This window comes from Procambarus clarkii, unplaced genomic scaffold, assembly GCF_040958095.1.
Source record: "Procambarus clarkii isolate CNS0578487 unplaced genomic scaffold, FALCON_Pclarkii_2.0 HiC_scaffold_186, whole genome shotgun sequence".
NCBI lineage: Eukaryota > Metazoa > Arthropoda > Malacostraca > Decapoda > Cambaridae > Procambarus > Procambarus clarkii.
Window position 1 is genome coordinate 32668 of NW_027189219.1, and position 24592 is coordinate 57259.

At 42.4% G+C, this 24592-nt stretch overlaps 1 protein-coding gene across 1 annotated transcript in view; it reads left to right on the forward strand.

Moving 5' to 3' along the window:
- Window positions 1-4971: 4971 nt before the first annotated feature.
- Window positions 4972-24592, forward strand: part of LOC123751618 (alpha-amylase-like) — a 52049-nt gene continuing 32428 nt past the window's right edge. The window contains exons 1-2 of the mRNA XM_069320563.1: window positions 4972-5012; window positions 6520-6796. Of these exons, the coding sequence (XP_069176664.1) occupies window positions 4972-5012; window positions 6520-6796 (318 nt within the window). The remainder of the gene's footprint in view (window positions 5013-6519; window positions 6797-24592) is intronic.

Sequence of the window (24592 nt, forward strand, 5' to 3'; positions counted from 1 at the left end):
TAAGGTCTATCTTCCCCTTTGTTTTTAATAGTCCATTTCAGGTACATTTTTCTAAAATCTTGACCAGATCATCCATCCATGAGCTTGTTCTATACTGTAGGTTTTTCTGAAAGGATCTCTGTATGCTGTCTTTGATTCACAGTCTGGCGGTTGTTCCAGTAAGTTTTCCTATTATGGTGGCTATCCTTTGTTTTATCCTGTTTTCTAATGCTGGTAAACCGGTTTCCATTCTAAGGTTCTACCTACGCGTCCATATAGGTGCTCCCAGCATTGTTCTCAGAGCATTATTTTGAGACACTTCCAGTTTCTCCCATTGGTTATCACTGAGGGATGTAAGAGCAGGAGCAGCATAGCCGATGAATGACCTCACTGCTTGAACGTAGTACATTTTGAGTACTGGTAGAGATGCACCTTCTCTAAGACTGGTCAGGGAGCGCAAAGCTGAGTTTTGGCTTTACAACGTTGCCGAAGATATTCAATTTCTTGAGTGAATTTCAACTGGTTGTCTATTATGACTCCTAGATATTGAAAAGTGGTAACCCACTCAATTTTTTGTCCTTGTATTGCCAGTCTGATGTCTTGAGTTCTCATTTTAACGGCCATAGCTTTTGTTTTATTGCTGTTTATTTTCACTGCTATGCGTTCCGCTTCCCTGCTGATAATATCTAGGCATTTTTGTGCATGGTTCCTGGTGCCTTTGCCATTCATGATGACCACACAGTCGTCTACATAGTTAAGCAGTTTGGGTTTTGCTAACTTGAGCTTCATGAATTGTTCTATGAGACAGTTGAAGAGGAAGGGGCTTAGTATTCCTTCCTGCAGAGTTCCATTTTCTAGCCTCTTTGAGGACGATGTTTTTCCTTGGAATTTGACCTTAGCTTCTCGGTTAAGCAAGCTTCCTTTGGCAAAGGCAAGAGCGTGTCCTTTGATTTCCTTATCCACAAGGCAGCACAGTGTAGCTGGAGCACTGGCTAACTCGAAGGCTTTTTCTAGGTCTAGAAAAATAAGGATTCCAGGTATGTCATTGATTTGATCCAGGAGGGAGGTAAGGCATTCTGTGGTTTAACACCTTTTCTGTTAGCAAACATATTTTGGTGCAGTGGATTGGCTTACCATTCAATTCGATTAAGAACCATTCTTTCTGTAGTTTTGGCCAGACAGCTTGTTAATGAGATGGGTCTGTGATTTCCTGGGTCTTTAGGTTTTGGAACGGGAACTATAATTGCTCTGTTCCAAGAGAGTGGTCGAGTTCTTGTCACCCATACTCTGTTGATGAGATTCAAGAAGGCTTCTTCACCCTTTACTCCTATCTTGGCTAGCATGTTGTGAGTGATTTTGTCCTCACCTGGAGCTGTATTTTTAGTTTTCATTGTAGCTCTTCTGAGTTCTTTCAGATTGAAAGATTGATCTAGTTCGTCAGGTAAGGCTAAAGCATCATCTATTTTTTCCATCTTGCTGCTTGAAGTCTTTGTTGGTGAGTGAGAGTTGCTTGAGGAAGTTGAGTGGAACTGGCTCTTGAAGCAAATAGATTTGCTAACCTTTTTGCTTCTTGCTCTGGATGAACATGGTGCGGCGGAGCAGGAGGCGATTTTCCTTTGGCCTTGTTGATGTCTTCCAGATGTCGCCCAAGGATGTATGCTGAGTTCGCTTGGCACATCACTCGAGCCATTTTTCTTCTCTGATTTTTGCTGTTTCTTCGTGCATATGATCTCGGACAACTCTAAGAAGTCCTAGATTAACTTCAGTTCTATCTCTTCTGTAATTCTTTCGTGCACAATTTAGTCTGTTATGTAGCTCTTTGATTCTTTCACAGTAATACCAATGATCGTTGTGTTGTTTGTAATTGTTTTCCTCTTGGGGATGGCGTGATTTGCTGTTCTATGTATTGCATTTACTAAATCTTTTTCCATTTCTTCGGTGTTGTCAGGAGGAGTGTAATTTTGGTGCCAAGTTTCGAGAGCTTCCTGAAACTTCGTCCAATCTGCTTTGATAAAATCCCATCTGGGCTAAGGAGCTGGAGGTCTGGGAGGTAGTGCTATATTAATAACTGTTTTTGTAGCAAAGTGGTCACTGGTCAGAACATGATCAACTGACCAATGACACAACTTATAAATACTGGTGGAAACAAACGTGAGATCCAGCTTTCCCCCGTCAATGAAGATTTGGTTCCGTCGAATTAAGCAGACTGATTTCCAGCACTTCATCCAAAAGGTGTTCAATATGTCTTCCGTTGGCGTCGGTTCTTGTGAATCAAGTAGTATTTCACTATGAGCGTGGATATCACCCGAGATGATAGTAGGTGTAGTGACTGCTATTTCAAAGATTGCAGAGAGATCTATGTCGTGTTCTCTAGGGCTCCTGTATACATTGAAGATGGACAGCATTGAGTTCCTCATAGTGAGATTAACACCCATAATTTCAACGTTCTCTCCAGCAGCTAGGCAGGTCTGTAATTGCCGTGGCATTGATTTGATTTCTGACTAGAATTGAAATGCCTCTGGGGCCACCTTGTGGAGTTGAGCAGTGGAAACCTTGATATCCTAGGATATTGATATATCTTTCAGTCCTTGTGAGTGTTTCTTGAAGTAAAACAATATCAACGTTGTCCTTGAGAAGCACTGCTCTGAGTGTTTGTTCTTTGTTTTTGAATCCTTGAATGTTCCATTGTATAATCTTGAGATTGTCCATTATTCTGTTAGAGTGGAATACATGTGGAATACATTGAGTCCATGGTAGTTTCTAAAGTGCTGATTTCCCCGACGGCTTGTGTCTTCATGGCTGGAATGGAGACTGCAATTGGGTGCTGAAACAATTCATTTTCGTCACCTTCTTCAACTTCTACTTCGTCAACCTATTCAGGTAGGGCTTTTAGAAGTGTGGAAGAAATAAATTCAGTAGACTGTTTTTTGAACTTTGTTATCATTTCCTTTTTTATCTGTGGGTTGGTCTGTTCCAGTGCTTGGAATGTTTTGTAAAACATCTTGCTGAAGGTCTCTGTTAGGGAAGCAATAACCATTGGAATAGTAGTCACTTGATACGCCTTTGGCTGCCTTTTATTTGTCTTTTTAGGTGAGGAGACTTGGTTGGGTCCTAGCGTCTTTGCTACATCCGGCTACTGGGGCATTTGATGATGTAGGGATCGTCATTCGTGCTTGGGAGGTCATGGAGGCAACAGCAAGTGTATTTCTTTTGCGCCATGATTTATTCGGTTACTGTTGCCTTGTGGAGCAGTGCTTTGTTTCCTCCAGTTATTGGAGGCCCTGTTCTCGCTCACACTAGAAGGAATTGGTGCTTTAGTCTTTTGAGCATTTGTATCTTCATTTATTCGGACTTGCCGGGGAGTGTACGACTGGCTTTTTACCGAGGGTCTGGTCGAGGTTGTCTAGAAGTTGTGACTTTGGGTTGCTGGGTACGTCCGAAAGCTTCTATTCTTTTCACCCTTTCTGGACATCTTTTGTTCCAGGCGTGATGTGTATCCCCGCAGTTTGGACATTTTACTTTCGTTGGTTTGCCTTCTTTTTGCAGATTCTTGCATATGTCGGTGTTGTGGAGTTCGCTGCATACTCCACATCGTTTACAGATGGCCTCTGCAGCCATCTTTATGGTGGCCAGAGCGCTGACATCTGTAACAGCGCATGAGTTCTATTTTGTACAGCCTTAGACTGTATTGTCCATAGATCCCAACATTCAGAGTGTTGATGCGAGGTCCTTTTATTGTTACGAGGACCTGTCTTGTTTCTGCATTATTGTGCTTACATCTTTCCGCCGTTGTGACATTTGGGCATTCTAAGAGTCTGTTTGCATGAACTTTAACCGGGAAATGTTGTACTATGATTTTGGTGATTTTTTCCTCTGGTTTCAGTTCAACTAGGTCTTCTGCATTCCTGAGGTTTGTAATTATATCTGGATTAGCTGTGGACATGTTATATCTGCCTCTAATGTCAGGTTTGGCTCTAAGATCTGATCCTGGATGATCCTTTTCCAGTGCGGCAATGTAAGCATTAGTGGGACCATCTACTGTTTTTTTGGTTTTGAAGATGGTCCTTGGCATTGGTTTGGGGGGCTGCTCTTGGGTTCTGGCTGGCTTCTAGATTGGTTTCTTCAGGCGTTTCTTGTTCGTTTATTTGCTCTTCCGTTTCCAACAATTTGCCACGGTGGCTCATTGTGAGGAGTAGGATTATCCTGTGATTCAGAATTCCTTTCATCTTCAGCAATTTTCCTTGCTCTTGCTACGAGATCACTGTGTCCTTCTGACGTTAATAATTTCAGAAGGATGGTCAGAAGAGTCATTTCCTGGGGGGACATGGTTGCACTGCACAAATGTGTTGCTGAGGAAGTGATGTGCATGTGTGTGTCCTGTGGAGGTCACGAGGGGAGTGTTTTCCCAGTCTGACTTAATCCCTTTTATACTAACTCGCTGTTTGCTGACGAGGAGTCATAATAACGTGGCTGAAATAACTCTCTGTTTCCTTTAGTATAGCCATACCTTAATCCAACTCAATAGCACCCCCCAATACCATGAGCCTCTATTTTTTTAATCAGTCTTTCGTGTGGCACTGCATCAAAACCTTTGCTAAAGTCAAGGTACACAACATTGCAAACCTTACCACTATCAACTGCCTCAACTATGCTGGAATAAAATTATAGCAAATTTGTTAAACATGAACGGCCCTTTATACAACCATGTTGTGAATAATTTATTAATTTCAGAGTGAAGACGAGTGGTATTTGCAGTGAATTTATTTATATTATGAATAACAGAGGTCCCAGGAGAGAGCCTGAGGCACTCCACATATAACTTAACCATTCTGACTTAACTCCATTGATACTAACTCTTTGTTTGGCACAGCCATGTGTGAGGTATGGATCTCACCAGCTAAATCTTCTACTAGAGTGTGGGGTGCACGAACGCTACCGTGCACCCATGTACGTAAATGGGCGTGCACTCGGTCTAGATTTGCTAACCCGGACATGAGACATCAAGTGCCTAGGCTCGTTGGAGAGCTGAGGCCGTCAGCACTCGAAATATGTTGTAATGGCTGTTGCAACGCATTTGTAGAAATAGTTATAGAGTGTTTATACAGTTTTTACTGTTTAATAGTTATACAGTTTTTACTGTAAGCTTGGGTGAGTCAAGAGGTTTAGGGCGAGACGTGAGGTATCAGCCGCCTGGGCCGTTTCCATGGAAACCAAGACGGCCGCCGTGACCTCACCCTAGCGCGCCAACCAAGGGAAAGCCGTGATTGGCTGATGGCATCTAGCCCTAGGTGCACGACACTCTGATTGGTAAGTTTGAGGTGGGACCAGTAGGCCAGCATCCTCGAAACCTGGGCCCAAGACGCTATTCTCCATTACTCCAAGCTGGAAGTCATTTTCGTTTGGTCGGCCACTAAGTGAAATTTCCGTCTGTAGTGGCACCTAAGTGCTTTTTGTATTCTCGCGATATCGACGTGTGTCCATAGAGAACGAGCAAAATCCGGGAACTCGTCGTATTAGCTTGTAATTTCAGAAAAGCGTACTAGACTGTAAAGTAAGAGTAAAGACATATGCAGAGGAAATGGACTGTGTTGTGAATCCCCACCTATAATTAACATCGGTCATCATCTGTTCTGCTTAAGCCAATTCGCAGTTGAGATATCTGGAAATACTCGCCAGTGTTAACGGGAGTGTTTCCCGCCAGAAATTCGTGGGAATTTTTTTTCCCGCGTTGGTTCCTTATTGTATTGTTTAAGGAAGCAATCGTCAATTAATTCTAAGAATTCTTCTGCTTCGTTACTCCCTGTTCGGTTAAGCCAGTTTATTCCTTTAAAATTAAAGTCACCGATGACACAAATACTATTAGATTTAGATGCTCTAGATATTTCATCCCAGAGATGCTTTGCTTCCATTCTAAGTTTGGCGGCCTGTACATAAATCCTATTATAAGATTTTTAGCATTTCGTTTAATTCTAACCAAATAGTTGTGTGTAGCTCAGTTTGATTCCCATTTTAAGTCTGCATTTCTAATTTTCCCTAACATATATGGCTACACCCCCTCCTCATCTAATATATCTATCTGCGTGAAGTAGTTTAAATCCGTTTATTTGATATTGAGCTAGTAGTTCTGTTTTCTAAATTTATTCATGTTTCTGTAAGTGCAATAATATCTATTTTTTCTGTGCAGACAGGAGCATTTAAATTGTTTATTTTTTTCTTAGACTCCTACTGTTCATGTATTAAGTGTATAGCTCTCGGTACACTAGAACTTGCTAGAAGTTCTCCAAGAAGAACTTTAAATTTTGTCGTCAGTTATGTGTAAATGATTTGCAAATCTTCCTCAGTATTAGTCCTCTTATGGATTATGGATGAGTTGCTTCAGAGATGCTTAACGCAAGTTATTTTTCAATACAGTAATCCACACACTAGTAAAAAATATGCTTATTTATTATATTTTCTATTTTGCTTTGACCCAAATTTCGACGTCCTATCAATTTATCAAAATTTATTCCATGTATTATGTTTTGAAAACTTCCGCATTAGACTGAAGCATTCCGTATTATGTATCTCAGGCGGAGAACCTATTACAAGCCTGGAATATGTCGGCAACGGCCGTGTGACGGAGTTTAAATACGGTAAGTTCCTGGGCGAGACCTTCCGTGGGGAGAAGCAGCTCAAAAGCCTCATCACCATGGGCGAGGGCTGGGGCCTGCTGGACCGAGCCTTCGCTCTCGTCTTCGTCGACAACCACGACAACCAGCGAGGCCACGGCGCCGGGGGCGACATGATCCTCACCTTCCGTGTCTCCAAGCTGTACAAGGTGCGTGGCCAACGATCCCACGGTCAGTCTCATGCTTTATTCATAATAAATGTAAACAAACAGTTTGAAGATTGATGTAGATTAAGCCACCACAAGAGGAGGCACGGGCAAGAGTAACCCGTAGGGGGTAGATATTCGGAGTGAATGTGATCTTTGGTCGTGTAATATCTTGAAGTGTCTCTTGGCCTCCAACTGTTTTGATTCTTGTTGGTCCGAACACGATTGTAACAATTTTAAATAAATTGAATAATGTATATCTTAAAATTGAAATGGGAAGAAAAGCTGCCACACATCAACATGTCGTTTAGAAACTTAAGTGAGGACTTTTTACTAGCAAACATATATATAAAACATTTTAATAATGAGAATTATACTGACTAAATATAACATCAATTTGTTGTAAGCTTCATTGTCTATGAATTAGAAGGAATATATTGTAAAAAAATATATTATTGAAAGACGTAAATCAATGCCAAATTATGTTTTACATAATCTGTAGATTTGTGACTAGCAGAGACCAAATTAATTTTGAGACGACAGGATTCTGAAAATCCTTACTATCATATTGTTACAGGGCAGAACTGGAAGAAGAGTGATGGAAAATAAGTTTTAGAATAATTTAAATTTATAATATAAATATGAACCCATAATTATAGAGTGGGTATAATTTCAACTCTATATCCAAAGTTTAATGTAAACAGGGTAACATTGGCAGCATATGGAACGACGCCGAACATTACAATGGCGTCTAGAAACCTAAATAAGGACTCATTCAAGAACTACATACTGGTATGTAGTCTAACCTAACAGAGCCTAACCTGAACTATTAAATATCAACCTAACAATTTATATGGCTTTATAAAACCGGAGGCGCCCGAACTTCATATTGCTTTTGGTATCGCTAATCAATCATTACCCCGTCATTATTTGTTTCCAAATGACTGACTATCTCTAAATGGGTAGTTGTGTTGGTGATGGATAATTGTGTTGGTGATGGGTAATTGTGTTGGTGATGGGTAGTTGTGTTGGTGATTGGTAGTTGTGTTGGTTATGGGTAGTTGTGTTGGTGATGGGTAGTTGTGTTGGTGATGGGTAGTTGTGTTGGTGATGGGTAGTTGTGTTGGTGATGGGTAGTTGTGTTGGTGATGGGTAGTTGTGTTGGTGATGGGTAGTTGTGTTGGTAATTGGTAGTTGTGTTGGTGATGGGTAGTTGTGTTGGTGATGGGTAGTTGTGTTGGTGATGGGTAGTTGTGTTGGTGATGGGTAGTTGTGTTGGTGATGGGTAGTTGTGTTGGTGATGGGTAGTTGTGTTGGTGATGGGTAGTTGTGTTGGTGATGGGTAGTTGTGTTAGTGATGGGTAGTTGTGTTGGTGATGGGTAGTTGTGTTGGTGATGGGTAGTTGTGTTGGTGATGGGTAGTTGTGTTGGTGATGGGTAGTTGTGTTGGTGATGGATAGTTGTGTTGGTGATGGGTAGTTGTGTTGGTGATGGGTAGTTATGAAGACCTTGGAAAGGGGGGAGAGCCAAAATACTAACCTAAGTACAGTGTCTCTAGTCCAGACATCTGAAAATGGAGGGATTAACAGAAAACAGCTGGTTAGGTAATGCTAGGCTAGGTAGCACAAGGTTAGGTAATGCTAGGCTAGGTAGCACAAGGTTAGGTAATGCTAGGCTAGGTAGCACAAGGTTAGGTAATGCTAGGTTAGGTAGCACAAGGTTAGGTAATGCTAGGTTAGGTAGCACAAGGTTAGGTAATGCTAGGTTAGGTAGCACAAGGTTAGGTAATGCTAGGCTAGGTAGCACAAGGTTAGGTAATGCTAGGCTAGGTAGCACAAGGTTAGGTAATGCTAGGTTAGGTAGCACAAGGTTAGGTAATGCTAGGCTAGGTAGCACAAGGTTAGGTAATGCTAGGCTAGGTAGCACAAGGTTAGGTAATGCTAGGTTAGGTAGCACAAGGTTAGGTAATGCTAGGCTAGGTAGAACAAGGTTAGGTAATGCTAGGTTAGGTAGCACAAGGTTAGGTAATGCTAGGCTAGGTAGCACAAGGTTAGGTAATGCTAGGTTAGGTAGCACAAGGTTAGGTAATGCTAGGTTTGGTAGAACAAGGTTAGGTAATGCTAGGTTAGGTAGCACAAGGTTAGGTAATGCTAGGCTAGGTAGCACAAGGTTAGGTAATGCTAGGTTAGGTTGCACAAGGTTAGGTAATGCTAGGTTAGGTTGCACAAGGTTAGGTAATGCTAGGTTAGGTTGCACAAGGTTAGGTAATGCTAGGCTAGGTAACACAAGGTTAGGTAATGATAGGTTAGGTAGCACAAGGTTAGGTAATGCTAGGCTAGGTAACACAAGGTTAGGTAATGCTAGGTTAGGTTGCACAAGGTTAGGTAATGCTAGGTTAGGTAGCACAAGGTTAGGTAATGCTAGGCTAGGTAGCACAAGGTTAGGTAATGCTAGGTTAAGTAGCACAAGGTTAGGTAATGCTAGGTTAGGTTGCACAAGGTTAGGTAATGCTAGGTTAGGTAGCACAAGGTTAGGTAATGCTAGGCTAGGTAGCACAAAGTTAGGTAATGCTAGGTTAGGTAGCACAAGGTTAGGTAATGCTAGGTTAGGTAGCACAAGGTTAGGTAATGCTAGGTTAGGTAGCACAAGGTTAGGTAATGCTAGGCTAGGTAACACAAGGTTAGGTAATGCTAGGTTAAGTAGCACAAGGTTAGGTAATGCTAGGTTAGGTAGAACAAGATTAGGTAATGCTAGGGTAGGTAGCACAAGGTTAGGTAATGCTAGGTTAGGTAGAAGAAGGTTAGATAATGCTAGGGTAGGTAACACAAGGTTAGGTAATGCTAGGCTAGGTAGAAGAAGGTTAGATAATGCTAGGTTAGGTAGAACAAGGTTAGGTAATGCTAGGTTAAGTAGCACAAGGTTAGGTAGAACAAGGTTAGGTAATGCTAGGCTAGGTAGAAGAAGGTTAGATAATGCTAGGTTAGGTAGAACAAGGTTAGGTAATGCTAGATTAGGTTGCACAAGGTTAGGTAATGCTAGGGTAGGTAGAAGAAGGTTAGATAATGCTAGGTTAGGTAGAACAAGGTTATGTAATGCTAGGTTAGGTTGCACAAGGTAAGGTGATGTTAGGTTAGGTAGAACAAGGTTAGGTAATGCTAGGTTAGGTAGAACAAGGTTAGGTAATGCTAACCAACCAACCTGATCTTTGCTTACCATTGAACAGTGGTCCCAACCACTCCCTGACAGAAGGAACAGCCGACCTCGGCAGCTACTAATTATTTAGGAGATCACCCTGGTAAGCGTCTGGTTCTGGGAGAGGGATTCGATGTCTCTTTTACTCGGGGGTATGGCTCACACTGCCAAGTTGCCATATGTACAAACCTGCTCTTGAGCCATCGTGACTCTGCGCGCTCTCCGTAATTTTGGGATGATCTCTCAATCCCCCTTAGTTAGTTCTAGTCCACCATCACTCAAGTTATAGCCGTGTCTTTCTCTCTCTCCCTAGCCAGAAGCCTCACCAGGACAAGAACAAAAGCCAGCTAACAAATATAACATTTAATACAAAAATACATACAATATACATACACAAAAATAACAATAAAACAATATAACCTCTTGAGCAGCTACCAACTGATAACACTCCTATATCTTAAACCTATATCTGTACCAGGCTGCTGCTTGAACTTCAGTCCACAACCTTCTGCTTCCTTCACTGCCTTAGGCTGTAATACGTGACACATATAATATTTATATATTTCCTACTCTACAAAGGCATCAATCTCTCACCTTGTACTGCACCTTTCACGCAAAAAACGCTATCAAGCACTCCCTTAGATATCGAGGTCCTTATGATCCTCTATTGCAGTACTCGAGGTCCCCTATTACAATCATCATCTGGGTCCTCAAAATATGTAAGGCACTCTTGCAGCACCACCAATCAGCTGCAATGAAGTCCTCCTTAAATGCCAGTGAAGTTCTCTCCAAACGCTTCACACAAACGACGTGTAGCTCCCTACACAACTCGAAAATTCACTAGGTCCATGAAGTCCCACTTCTCACTGAATTCTTACTTCACCATACAGTACAGCTTGTACTCCTCTGGCACGAAGTTCTCTCACTAACTTCCACCACACAAACGTTGTAGTTCTCCTTCACAAACGTTGTAGTTCTCCCACACAAACGTTGCAGTTCTCCCTCACAAACGTTGCAGTTCTCCCTCACAAACGTTGCAGTTCTCCCTCACAAACGTTGTAGTTCTCCCTCACAAACGTTGTAGTTCTCCTTCACAAACGTTGTAGTTCTCCCACACAAACGTTGTAGTTCTCCCTCACAAACGTTGTAGTTCTCCAACACAAACGTTGTAGTTCTCCCACACAAACGTTGTAGTTCTCCCACACAAACGTTGTAGTTCTCCCTCACAAACGTTGTAGTTCTCCCACACAAACGTTGTAGTTCTCCCACACAAACGTTGTAGTTCTCCCTCACAAATGTTGTAGTTCTCCAACACAAACGTTGTAGTTCTCCCACACAAACGTTGTAGTTCTCCCACACAAACGTTGTAGTTCTCCCACACAAACGTTGTAGTTCTCCCTCACAAACGTTGTAGTTCTCCCACACAAATGTTGTAGTTCTCCCACACAAACGTTGTAGTTCTCCCACACAAACGTTGTAGTTCTCCCACACAAACGTTGTATTTCTCCCTCACAAACCTGCAACTCCATCAGCATGTCTTAATAAACGTTTTCCTAAAAAAACTTAATAACATGTATTCACAGAAAATAAAACTCCTCCAACTGACATCTTTTTATAATCATTGTGTCGCCGCGACAGTCCTCCCCCATCCTGCCCCCCCCCCTTCCAACATGTCCACTTGGGACACTGACCTCCGGCGAAGGTGGACATATCACTTCGTCCTCCAGGACGTTCTTCTATCTCTTCTCTCTTATTTCAGCTCACTTCTGTAATAAAATATATATACTATGTGCAGACGAGGAGTCATAATAACGTGGCTGAAATATGATGACCAAACAATCTGGCTCCTTCTATCCATTTCAAAGTTGAATGGGAATCTAATTCCCTCCTTCCTTTTCTTGACGTTTACGTTCACAGCTCTGTGTCCGGGTTATCTTTCTCTGTCTACCACAAACCCATGCTTAGTGGCATGTACATTTACTTCTTTTCCTACCATCCTCCTTCTGTTAAGAAAAGTGTCCTCGTCTCTCTCTTCCTCCGCGCTCTACGCATCAGCGACCCTCAGTTTCTTGATTCTGAAATTGCCTTTATCTACAAATCATTCACTCGCCATGGTTGCCCTTTGCATTTCATCAACTGTGCCTACTCTGAAGCTAAACGAAATTTCTTTCATCCTAAACCTGCTTCCAACACTAGTAGCACTGTACTATGCCTTCCCTTCATATCTGAACTCAAAACTTTTACTAATTCTTTCCGTCCTCTTGACATAAAGCTCGCCTTTCGACAAACTAACACACTTCGTAGCAATCTAGTTCACACTGATCCTCCTGCTTCTAATGCTGCTGATGTCTACTCTATTTCCTGTTCGTCTTGTCCTCTCCAATACTTTGGTGAAACTGGCTGTACAGTTAATGGCAGATTTAAAGAACACAAAAGAAGTGTTAAGTCCGCAGACATAAACAATGTTCTCTTCTGTCATCTTAGGGATTCTAATCATCTTATTGATTGGTTTTCTTCCAAAATAATCTTTCCTACCTCTACTGTACACAGACGCCGTCTTGTTGATTCGGCTCTAATACTCAACGTACTCAACATGAACCTTAGTCCTGGCTTTGTTGCTGTTGACTCTTCCCTTTCACAGTGTATACTCAAATCTAAACTTTCTAACAAACGTAACCTAACATAAGCTAAGTCAGGTTTAATTAAGTTAGCTCAGGTAGGAATAGGTAAGTTGGACTAGGTAAGTTAGGTTAGGTTATGAAAGTTAGGTCATGTCAGTCAGTTTGGGTAAGTTAGGTTAGGTTATGAAAGTTAGGTCATGTCAGTTTGGGTAAGTTATGTTAGGTTAGTTACATTAGGTAGAGGAGGTTAGGTAGGTTAGGTTAGGTTAGGATAGGTTATAAGTTAGGTCTTGTCAGTTTGAGAAAGTTATGTTAGGTAAGTTACATTAGGTGGAGGAGATTTGGAAGGTGAGGGTAGGTAAGTTATGTTACGTTATATAAGTTAAGTTAGTAAGTTATGTACGGAGGTTAGGTCAGGATGGGTAAGTTAGCTCAGATAGGGAAGAATAGGTAAGTTGGACTAGGCAAGTTACATTAGAACAGTCAGGTTAGCTTATGCAAGTTAAATTAATAAGTAGGGTTATAGAAGTTACATTATGTAGGAGAGGAATAGGTTAGGTTATGTAAGTTAAGTTAGGTTATGTAAGTCAAGTTAGGTTAGGTTATGTAAGTTAAATTAGGTTAGGTAAGTTACGTTAGGTTAGTAGGGTTAGGTTATGTAAATTAAGTTTAGTTAAGTTAGGTTAGGTTATGTAAGTTAAGTTAGGTTAGGTTAGGTAAGTTATGTTAAGTTAGTAAGATACCATATTTATGGTATAAAAACAATTTGATAGCCTATCAAAAACAATTTGATAGGCTAGGTTATGTATGTTAAGTTTGGTTAGGTTAGGTTATGTAGGTTAAGTTAGTAAGTTGGGTATAGAAGTTACATAATGTAGGGAAGGAACAAGTTAGGATAGGTTAGGTAAGGGAAGTTATGTTGTATAAGGTTGGCTCAAGCAAGTAAGGTTAGGTACGTATGGCCAAGTTGGGTTGGGTAGATAAGTTATATTAGGGAAGGCTAGGTAAGGTTATGCAGTGATGTTCAGAGAACAGTTTTAAGGTAAAGAGGCTAAGAAAATATATTTTAACAGAATAGTTAATAAACAGAAATGAAAGTGTAACAGAATAGTTAATAAACAGAAATGAAAGTTTAACAGAATAGTTAATAAACATAAATGAAAGTTTGATAGACAAAGTTCAACTAGTTGATTAAATAAGTGTGATTTTGTGAGAGAGTTGTTACCAAGTTTAGACTGTAAATGTCTAGTGAAGCTGTTACTACTAAATAAAAGTTTTTTTTTTATTTTTACTAAATTTTTACATTAAGCAAAAGTTTCTTAGTACAAAAGATATTAATGCTTAGTTTGATATAATACATAAAAGCTGATTATGATTACATACTGGAGCGCCTTAGTGAGTGAGTTTTCGTGACTTGATTAAGTGGGAATAAATGAAATTGGTATAAGAAATTGAGCTCGGAAAATTTCTAAGAATTTTCTTTATTCTTTAACCTTTATTCCTGTCGTGATATTCAATTAGGTCGCCTGAGGAAGGACTTGCTTAGCTAACTCACCAGTGTAGTAAGCAGCTCATTCCTCACTTTGGGACCATGTATGAACAATTGACTAGGCACGAGCAAACGCCGAGACCCCAATAAAAATTGAAAACCCTCCTCTTAGCTTGCTGACCTTCGCCATTCGAAGAAGCGAATCTAACGAGTAGGTCACGGGCTCTCACAACAATAATTTATTGTTGTGTGGTGCCGTATATTTGGTCCAAAACTCAGAATCAGTCTCAATTTTTAAAAGCCGAGTGTGCAGTACACTTGCAGGACAATAATAATGTGTGGGGTGTAACGAAAAGACAGTGTTAAACATAACAACTTAGTTTATTCTGTAAAGTACTAACTACTACAACAAAACAAAAAGAATATCAATGACGTTACTCGAAATCCTTCCTGTGACACTATCAATGACAGCTAGACACCAGCCCCTCGGACTGCATAATGAACTAACTCGAACATACGGTGTGAACACAGAGGAATCAACAAGAAACAAGAACTAACAGAACTATTATCACAATTACAACAAATGACACAGTGGGTTCTGAAACACGTCTCCAGTAACCTCCTACTGTTCTACGCCTCAGTGCAGTCTACACCTGCAATAGCGGTTGAAATGCAATCAAATCAGTAGCCTTTCAATGACAACAATAACTAATGGGTTCACTGGCAACTCTAGCAACCCTTCCTCAATTATCCTTACGTTAACACTCCGTCCCACGGACGATCAACAATCAGTAACAATTGATTTACGTTAATAACACAATAACATTTACGTTAATTTAATAACTCTTACAACTGTCACTAGTAACGCAGAAATTACACAACACGCTACCCGTCGAGCATTCAGTGAGTAAATCCCATTAATCCCTGTATTTCTAGACAGCTGATTAATCTCTTTACTAGTTACGTTAATTTACGTTAATCGGTTACTAATCACTCAGCGATGGTAAACTCTGATTTACAATGTCCAACGTGCTAAGAGAACGGTAATCACTCGTGATTACCTTCAGAGTAATTAATTATTATCCTCAAGATCAATAATTAAACAATTAAATACGCAACCTTTCACACTGGCTCAGCAATTTACATTAAGGTATGAATTCCGTCAGAGTCTTCCATACTCAGACCAATTCAGGTTGCTAATAACAGTAATTAAGCACCACGTTTACGTTATTCTAAAATGACGTTACTCTTCCCACGAGTCAATCAAGTGCCGGTACTTCCGGGCAGATAAATAACGACGTTACGTTAATGGAACAATGGAGCCTTCGTGTGAGTCAGTCAAACAAGGATCGAGGTTAATTACTTTGACTTTCTGAAACACGTCAATTACCCGGCCCACTGACCGTTAATTACGACAGACAATACTCTAATTCTTATCTGGCTGATGGCTAGGCTACCCTGAGACTATCCGTAGCGGCTTTCAGGAAAGTAAATTAACCCAAACGTATTCTACGTTACTCAAATTGTCAAAGAACAAATTCTCTTAAAGCAATGGGGTTACCTTGGTTACGTTATATTAATTGCCTCGCAATCACCTCACTGAATACTGGACGTCGATGTCCTACCAGATAAACAGGCGAATATAAAACCCAAGTACTCGTCTACAGCCGAGTTCACCCACGACAATGACAAATCACACTAACAAATCACAGTAATTTACGTTACAATCCGGTTGCAATGACAATACTGCAGAACCTAGTAAAATAACATACAGAACATGAACCCTCTAGAACACTGCCCCACAATGACTTTACTGAACTGCAATCACATACGGTGATTGCTCAACACTAATAACAATCACTATCAAATAACAACCCCCTTTGCAATAACACACACGGCAAGTACTCAAATTTCCAAGTATTAGAATACTGCACAACACTTACTGTTGCAAATGACCACAGTGCTCTAATTACCACTTAGAACATAGGTCCACACCTTGCAATCACTACAGTAAATAACACAATAACACTGGGCACCATGACACTACGATTATATATATATTTTTACTGCTGACACATGTAGCCTACAGCTATCAAACGTTATTGGGAACAATAAGATCTCACACTCCTTATATCACATGGGTAAGTGATTTATCGATCCCGTAGGCCGATAAACGCTCTCGAGAAATACGTTACTCGACAGAGCGACGGCTGTCACTGCACACAGCCTCGTCACTCACCAAATTTTACCAAAATTACGTTAATACTGCAACCACAATACATATATATATATATATATAAATCACACTTGTCACGGCCCTGGAAACAATACAAGAAATTTTCACACTGGTACACTCCACAATAATCATTGCCAGGAATCCCTGACGTTACACACACTAACCTGAGCACTCAGTGTAGGAATTCCACACCTGCAAGACTACACATGGGATAATATCACTTCGTCCCACGGACGATCAAAAATGATTTAATTACCACAATGGAATATTATAAATATTACATGGACATCCTCTCAGTCCTTGGCTAACCTATGTATACTCTGTTCCCGTGTGTACCCACACACACACCCACACACACACACACACACACACACACACACACACACACACACACACACACACAAAAGAGGTAAAGGATGGTAAGGATGGTAAGATTCAGTTCCTTAAAGAGGTAAGGATGGAGGGAACTGAACAAAATGTGGAAAAGGTTTTCAGGCTTGGAAAGTACAACAAGGACAGAGACCGAATGATAAAGGTGGTATTCATGAGCGAAATCATGAAAGAGGAACTGTTAGAAAGGAAGTGCTGTCTAGCAAATGTAGAGAAATTAAAAAAAGTATTCCTGCAGAGGGATATGACAAGGGAAGAGAGACAGCAGGCAGCAGACACGAGGAAGCAGCGCAGGGAGAGAGAAAGGAATCAAGGAGCCACAACCCCGATCCCTACAATCCCAGAGGGGAGTGGAGAACCCTCCTCAAACAGTGCACTAGCCACAGGGAGTGCGGCACCACCCCCACATCCTACCAGGGTTATCTTGAGATGATTTCGGGGCTTTTTTAGTGTCCCCGCGGCCCGGTCCTCGACCAGGCCTCCACCGCCAGGAAGCAGCCCGTGACAGCTGACTAACTCCCAGGTACCTATTTACTGCTAGGTAACAGGGGCATTCAGGGTGAAAGAAACTTTGCCCATTTGTTTCTGCCTCGTGCGGGAATCGAACCCGCGCCACAGAATTACGAGTCCTGCTCGCTATCCACCAGGCTACGAGGCCCCTAACAACGAGGCCTACCCAACAGACACCCTACCTGCCCCAACCCCTGTCAGCTCCCCACTAACCCTGGAAACACAAACCGAAACTGTCTCTATTTTCTGCTTGGTACAACTTGTAATAAAGTTGTTACATCTTGGCTTAACGTGTTTATGACGTATTAGAACGTTGGTACAACTTGCTATATTGGTTCTTATAACTGGTTAGGAGGTGTTAAAACTTGTTCGAACGTTGTACCAACGTTGTAGTTTCGGTGTGTGTTTGGCGGGAAGTACCCACCTAAGGCACCCTCCCCCCTCCTCCCACTCGCCCCTCCCCCCAGGACCTCCCTTCTCCTCCATTCCCCAAGCCCTCCCTTCTGCCACATGCCCTCCCGTCTCTCCCACCCACAAGCCCCCCGTTCTCCCCCGCCCCCCTAAGCCCCCCACTCTCCACCACTCCCCAAAACCCTCCCCTCTTCCTCACCCACCTCAGCCTTCCCTTTCCCCCCACGCCCCCCAAGCCCTCCCCCCTTTACTGCCCCCCCCCAAACCCCCCCCTCAACGCTCCCCATCTCACCCCCCAACCCTCCCCCTCTCACCCACCCCCTCTCACCCCCCCTACCCTCCCCCTCCTCCCCCCCCCCAAGCCCTTCCTCCTCCACCAGTTTCCCCGTACCAGATCCTCCCAGCTCCCGCTCACCCCAGACCCCACAGGTCCCCCCCAGAGGAGAAGCAGAAGAGAGTCAGTTGCAGGGTAATGTACTCGAACATAGATGGGATCACAAGCAAGGCAAGTGAACTAAGGGAAAGAGCACAAGAAGTAAACCCAGATGTAATTGGACTCACTGAAACAAAACTCTCTGGAATCATAACGAATGCCGTGTTTCCCCAGGAGTACACAGTAATAAGGAAAGAGAGGGAAGGTAGGGGAGGAGGCGGAGTGGCCCTACTCATGAGAAAGAAATGGAGTTTTAAGGAGATGGCTATCCCGGGCTGTGAGAGTTTGAGAGACTACATAGCAGGCACCATGACAATGGGAGGACCAAGGATAGTAGTAGCAGTAATATATAACCCTCCACCAAATGACAGAAGACCCAGTCAAGAGTACGAAAACAACAACATGGCAGTTAACACTATAATTGAGAGGGCAGCCTCTGCTGCCTGTAGAAATAGATTCCACCTGCTCATCATGGGGAACTTCAATCACGGAAGGATTGATTGGGAGAACAAGGAACCGCATGGAGGCGAGGATACATGGAGAGCCAAACTACTGGAGGTGGTGACTAGAAACTTCTTAATCCAGCATGTCAGAGAACCCACAAGGATGAGAGGAAATGACGAACAAGCGAGACTCGACCTGGTCTTCACCCTGAACGACTCTGACACAAGAGAAATCGGTTTTGAGGCCCTAGTAGGAATGAGCGACCACAGTGTATTGGTGTTTGAGTACCTGATTGAAGAAGGGTTATTGAACTCGAGGAGGGGTACCGAAACCAAAAGGTTAGCATACCGAAAGGGAAACTATGAGGAGATAAGAAAATTCCTAAAAGATATAGCATGGGAAACAGAGCTCAGGGAAAAGACGGCCCAAGATATGATGGACTACATCACGCAAAAGTGCAAGGACGCAGCAAACAAGTTTGTCCCAGCCCAAAGGGAAAACAGTGAAATGAAGATGAGAAACCCAGGGTTTAATCAGAGATGTAGGCTAGCTAAGCAGCAAAGTAAATGAGCATGGAGAAACTAGAGGAATAATAGGACACTGGAGAGCAGAGAAAGATACCAGAATGCCAAGAATGAATATGTCAGGATGAGAAGAGAGGCAGAAAGACAATACGAAAACGACATCGCAAGCAAGGCAAAGACTCAGCCTAAATTGTTGCATAGCCACATCAGGAGAAAAACAACAGTAAAGGAACAGGTTATGAAATTAAGGATAGGGGCAGAAGGATTCACTACAAACGTCAAGGAAGTGAATAAGAAATTCCAAGAGGTCTTCACCTTAGAGCAAGGAGAAATCCCAGAGATAAGAGAGGGAATAGCTAACCAGGAACCACTGGAAGAGTTTGAGATTACCAGTGGGGAAGTAAGGAAGTGTTTACTAGAGTTGGATGTGACAAAGGCTATAGGCCCAGATGGAATCTCCCCTTGAATACTAAAGGAAGGAGCAGAAGAACTGTGCCTACCACTCTCCATAGCGTATAACAAATCTCTGGCAACAGGGGAACTGCCAGAAATTTGGAAAGCAGCTAACGTAGTCCCGATATACAAGAAAGGGAGGCACTGAATTACAGGCCAGTGTCCCTAACCTGCATACCATGCAAGCTGATGGAGAAGATTGTGCGAAGAAAGCTAGTGGAGCACCTGGAGTGAAAGAACTTTGTAACACAGCACCAACATGGATGAAGGGATGGCAGGTCCTGCCTCACAGGGTTACTTGAATTCTACGACCAGGCAACAAAAATAAGGTAAGAAAGAGAAGGGTGGGCAGACTGCATATTTTTGGATTGTCAAAAAGCCTTTGATACAGTGCCACACAAAAGGCTAGTGAAAAAGATGGAGATGCAGGCTGGAGTGAAAGGGAAGATACTCCGTTAGATACAAGAGTACCTAAGCAACAGGAGACAACGAGTCAGTGTGAGGGGTGAGGTCCCAGATTGGCGAGACGTTACGAGTGGAGTCCCGCAGGGGTCAGTCCTTGGACCTATACTGTTTCTGACATATGTAAATGATCTCCCAGAGGGTATAGAATCGTTTCTCTCAATGTTTGCCGATGATGCAAAAATTATGAGGAGGATTGAAACTGAGGACGATAGTAGGAGGCTACAAGAAGACCGAGACAGACTGAGTGAATGGTCCAACAAATGGCTGTTGAAGTTCAACCCGAGTAAATGCAAAGTAATGAAACTAGGCAGTGGAAACAGGAGGCCAGACACAGGATACAGAATAGGAGATGAAGTACTTAATGAAACGGACAGACAGAAAGATCTAGGAGTTGATATCACACCAAACCTGTCTCCTGAAGCCCACATAAAAAGAATAACGTCTGCGGCATATGCGAGGCTGACTAACATCAGAACAGCGTTCAGGAATCATTCAGAATATTGTACACCACATATGTAACACCAATCTTGGAGTATGCGGCCCCAGCATGGAACCCGTATCTTGTCAAGCACAAGACGAAGCTGGAAAAAGTCCAAAGGTATGCCACTAGACTAGTGCCAGAACTAAGAGGCACGAGTTACAAGGAAAGGCTGCGGGAAATACACCTTACGACACTGGAAGACAAAAGAGTAAGGGGAGACATGACCACAACCTACAAAATCCTCAGAGGAATCGACCGGGTAAACAAGGATAAACTATTCAACACTGGTGGGACGTGAACAAGGGGCCACAGGTGGAAACTGAGTACCCACATGAGCCACAGAGACGTCAGAAGGAACTTTTTCAGTGTCAGAGTAGTCAACGGATGGAATGCATTAGGCAGTGATGTGGTGGAGGCTGACTCCATGCACAGTTTCAAGTGTAGATATGATAGAGCCCAATAGGCTCAGGAATCTGTACACCTGTTGATTGACGATTGAGAGGCGGGACCAAAGAGCTAGAGCTCAACCCCCGCAAACACAACTAGGTGAGTACAACTAGGTGAGTACACACACACACACACACACACACACACACACACACACACACACACACACACACACACACACACACACACACACACACACACACACACACACACACACACACACACACACACACACACACACACACACACACACACACACTGTACGTCTGTGTACACAAGGCGTAAGTCCCTCTGGACTGACAACAAGGGTGATTATCTCCTCGTCCACACTTCACTTCACCTCTACAGGTGCTGTTAGTGACAATGTGACGGAACACCTGACTTCCAATTCAAGCTTTAGAGACTAACTGATCACCAGAAATACACACAGGTACTTACTCATTCATACTGCCGGCTTACATACCATTCCCATACATCAGGCACCCCGCTATGGGTGGCTGACTCACAGTGGTGGAGATGGTTATAGGTGGCGTAGGTGGCAGTAAGTGGCTTAAGCGGAGACTTCCCCACCCTTCCCGAGCAAGCGTAGCGCCCCCAACACTTTTGGCGCCAAAACACTGACTCGAGATTTTCCACGAATTTCTATGAGAAAACTGCCCCTGAACACTTGGCACGAATTTCCCTGTTCCCATCGACTGCTACAAACTACTAGCAGACTTTATGACGTCTTTAATCACTGGTATGGGATCTACGAGTCTGTTACTGCTCGTATGCACATTACCCCTCTATCCCAGAACTTTTTCTCATTCCCTATTTTCTACCCCTCGACGATGACTCCAGCTGGATTCTGACTGTGCAGCTGGCGATCTTGGTGGAGGTGGTAGTGAAAGAGCTGAGGAGACAGTCACCATGACGTCGCCTTGCCCAATTTGGCCGAATGAGCAAGAGAGAGACGTCCGGGTATGGTGGTGACTGGAGCAGAATGAAGCAGGAGGGCGAAATGCCAGCGATTCCCCCATCTTCCTCGAAATAACCAATGAGAGTAAGGCATACAGCGGCCTATCCCTCTCAACCAATCAGCGACTGTGTAGCAAGGCCCTTAGGGCAATTCCAAGATGGCTGACCAACATGGCGGCTCAAGATGTTTACTAAGATGGCGGCTGTTGCCATGACGACGACTCAAGTGGCTAGCGCATGCGGCTGTCTGTTCCCGCGCAAATCTGAGTCTCGCTTCAAGCCATACAATAGATGATGCTATCGGCTCTATCACTGTCCACAGACGTGCTACCCCGGCCAGGGTAACATTTCTGGACTGCTGATGACTGGGGCTCTCACATGAGCCCACACACTAGATGTTTCGGTTGCTGGTTACCAAACTTAAGTCCGCACACTTAACAAGTGCACTTAACAAGTGTACTGGCCTCCACAGGCATAAGAGCACTATTGTAAGTGAGCTGGTGAACCATCCCCCTCACACTTAGTTTATAGACGTCTTGAAAAGTTGCCCTCAAATACTTGATTATTGAATGAAGAACAACATTTGTTACATTTTGAGAGTTTATTTGATGCTTGAAGATGTCTTAGAGAACAACTTTGATGTCTTATAGAACAACTTTGAAGCTCTCGAGGAACAACGCTGACGTCTTAGACAGTTTCTTTGATGAATGAAAGGTAAGTTAGAGAACAACTTTGAAGAACGAAGGGGAGTTAGAGACCAACTTTGATGAACGAAGTTGAGTTAAAGAACAACTGTTTATGCACAAAGATGTCTTAGACCGTTTATCTGATGAACAAAGGTGACTTAGTGATTAACTTTGATGACTCTGAGAATGACTTTTGATGGCGTGAATATTCTTACTATCTTTGAACTTGTTATGGGGAAAAAAAGATGACCTGAGAGAGGATTATTCGATGAACAAAGATGCTTTGGAGAGTTGTTTTAGTCAAGAAATGATAAAAAGATAATGTACTTGCCTATTTTAAAGTTGAATGAGACCTAATGGTAGTTAAGAAAGTATTGAAAAACGCTACACTTGACTATTTTCAGTTGAGAGAAGTGTTATTTTAGATTAGAAATGCTGAACGTGGCTGTTTTTAATTGAATGACGAATAATTTAGTTAAGAAATGATGTGACAATTTTTTTAGTTGATTGACGATTACTATTAGTTAAAAATAATGAGCATGACTATTTTTTTGTTGAGTGACGAATATTTTAGTTAGGAAAGAATGAACGTGACTACTTTTTTTAGTTGACTGACGAATATTTTTAGTTAGGAAACGAGAAAAGAGAATTCCTTGTTAAATTTATTACTGTATAGAGTGGAGATTTGTTTAAGAACAGTGTTGTGAAGAAAATTCTGAGAACATGGAGCATATGACAAAGAACACAGAATGCGAAGAATGAACAAAGAACCTGTGAAGAAGATGACAACATTGAGAACATGACCAAAACACATAGAACATGGAAGGGAATGAGAAGCACATGGAGAAAAAAGTCAAAATATGAACTGAACTTGCAGAGAACATGAATAATGAGTATGAAAGTTGGACAGAGAACATAGAAAGAATACACAAATACAGTAACATTATTGGCTATTAGCTGTACTTTTAAATTCTGGGGAGGGAGGGAGGTTTGGATGAGATGGGGGAATGGGTGAGATGTGGTGGTAGTAGGGGGGTAGGGAGGGGGAGATAAGGGTGTTGGGAGATAAGGGTGTTGGGAGGTAAGGGAGGAGAAGATAAGGTGTTGGGAGGTAAGGGAGGGGGAGATAATGGTGTTGGGAGGTAAGGGAGGAGGAGATAAGGGTGTTGGGAGGTAAGGGAGGGGAAGATAAGGGGTGATGGAAATATGAGAGAGGATGGGGGGGAGCGGGGAATGGAGGAGAGAGAGGGAGGAATGGAAGGAGTAAGTTGTGGAGGGGGGGGGATATGGGGGTGAGGGGGGAAGTGGAGAGAGATAAGTGAGAAGACGGGCACGGGGTAATAGAGATAAGGTGTATATGACCGTGTGATTATTAGCTTGTTAGTGATTATTTACATAGCTGAGTAAACAAAGGGTATTGAAGGAGAGGATATGCTTACTTTGTTAAGATAGGGGAAGGGATGAGAGTTACTTACTTGTTCTGGAATACTAGGTTTGATGAACATTGAACTAAGGCGGTGGACATGAAATGCAACTTGGTTAATATCTTGATTTATTTGATTACATACGAAATGTAATGGGTTTAAATTTCAGGGAACTTGGGCTGATAGCATTGTATCTACGGGAGTTAGCTAAGGCGGAAGACAAGAGCCGGAGTTCGGTAACTGTGTTTGACATATTTACTACATCTGAAATAATTACTGTTTAAATCTCAAGAAAGTTGATTAGATACTAAAGAAAATGCATGAGGGAACTAAGAGGGGGGGACAGGAGCTGGAGCTCAGTAACTGACTTGATCCTAAGTAACAGTAACTAGGTTACTAAGTTACTTAGGTTCAGTAACTCGTGTTTACCGAGTACGAAATGCAACGGTTTTAAATTTTAGGGGAATTGATCGGTTATTAAAGAAGATACCAGAGGCTACTAAAACCAGGACTGGAGGTAGAACTCGGTAATTGCTTTTGATTTAGTTTTCTACGTCTGAAATACAATGGTTTTAAATTTCAGGGAAATTGATTGGTTAATAGTGGAACTACACTTATAAACGTACAGAGCTGGGG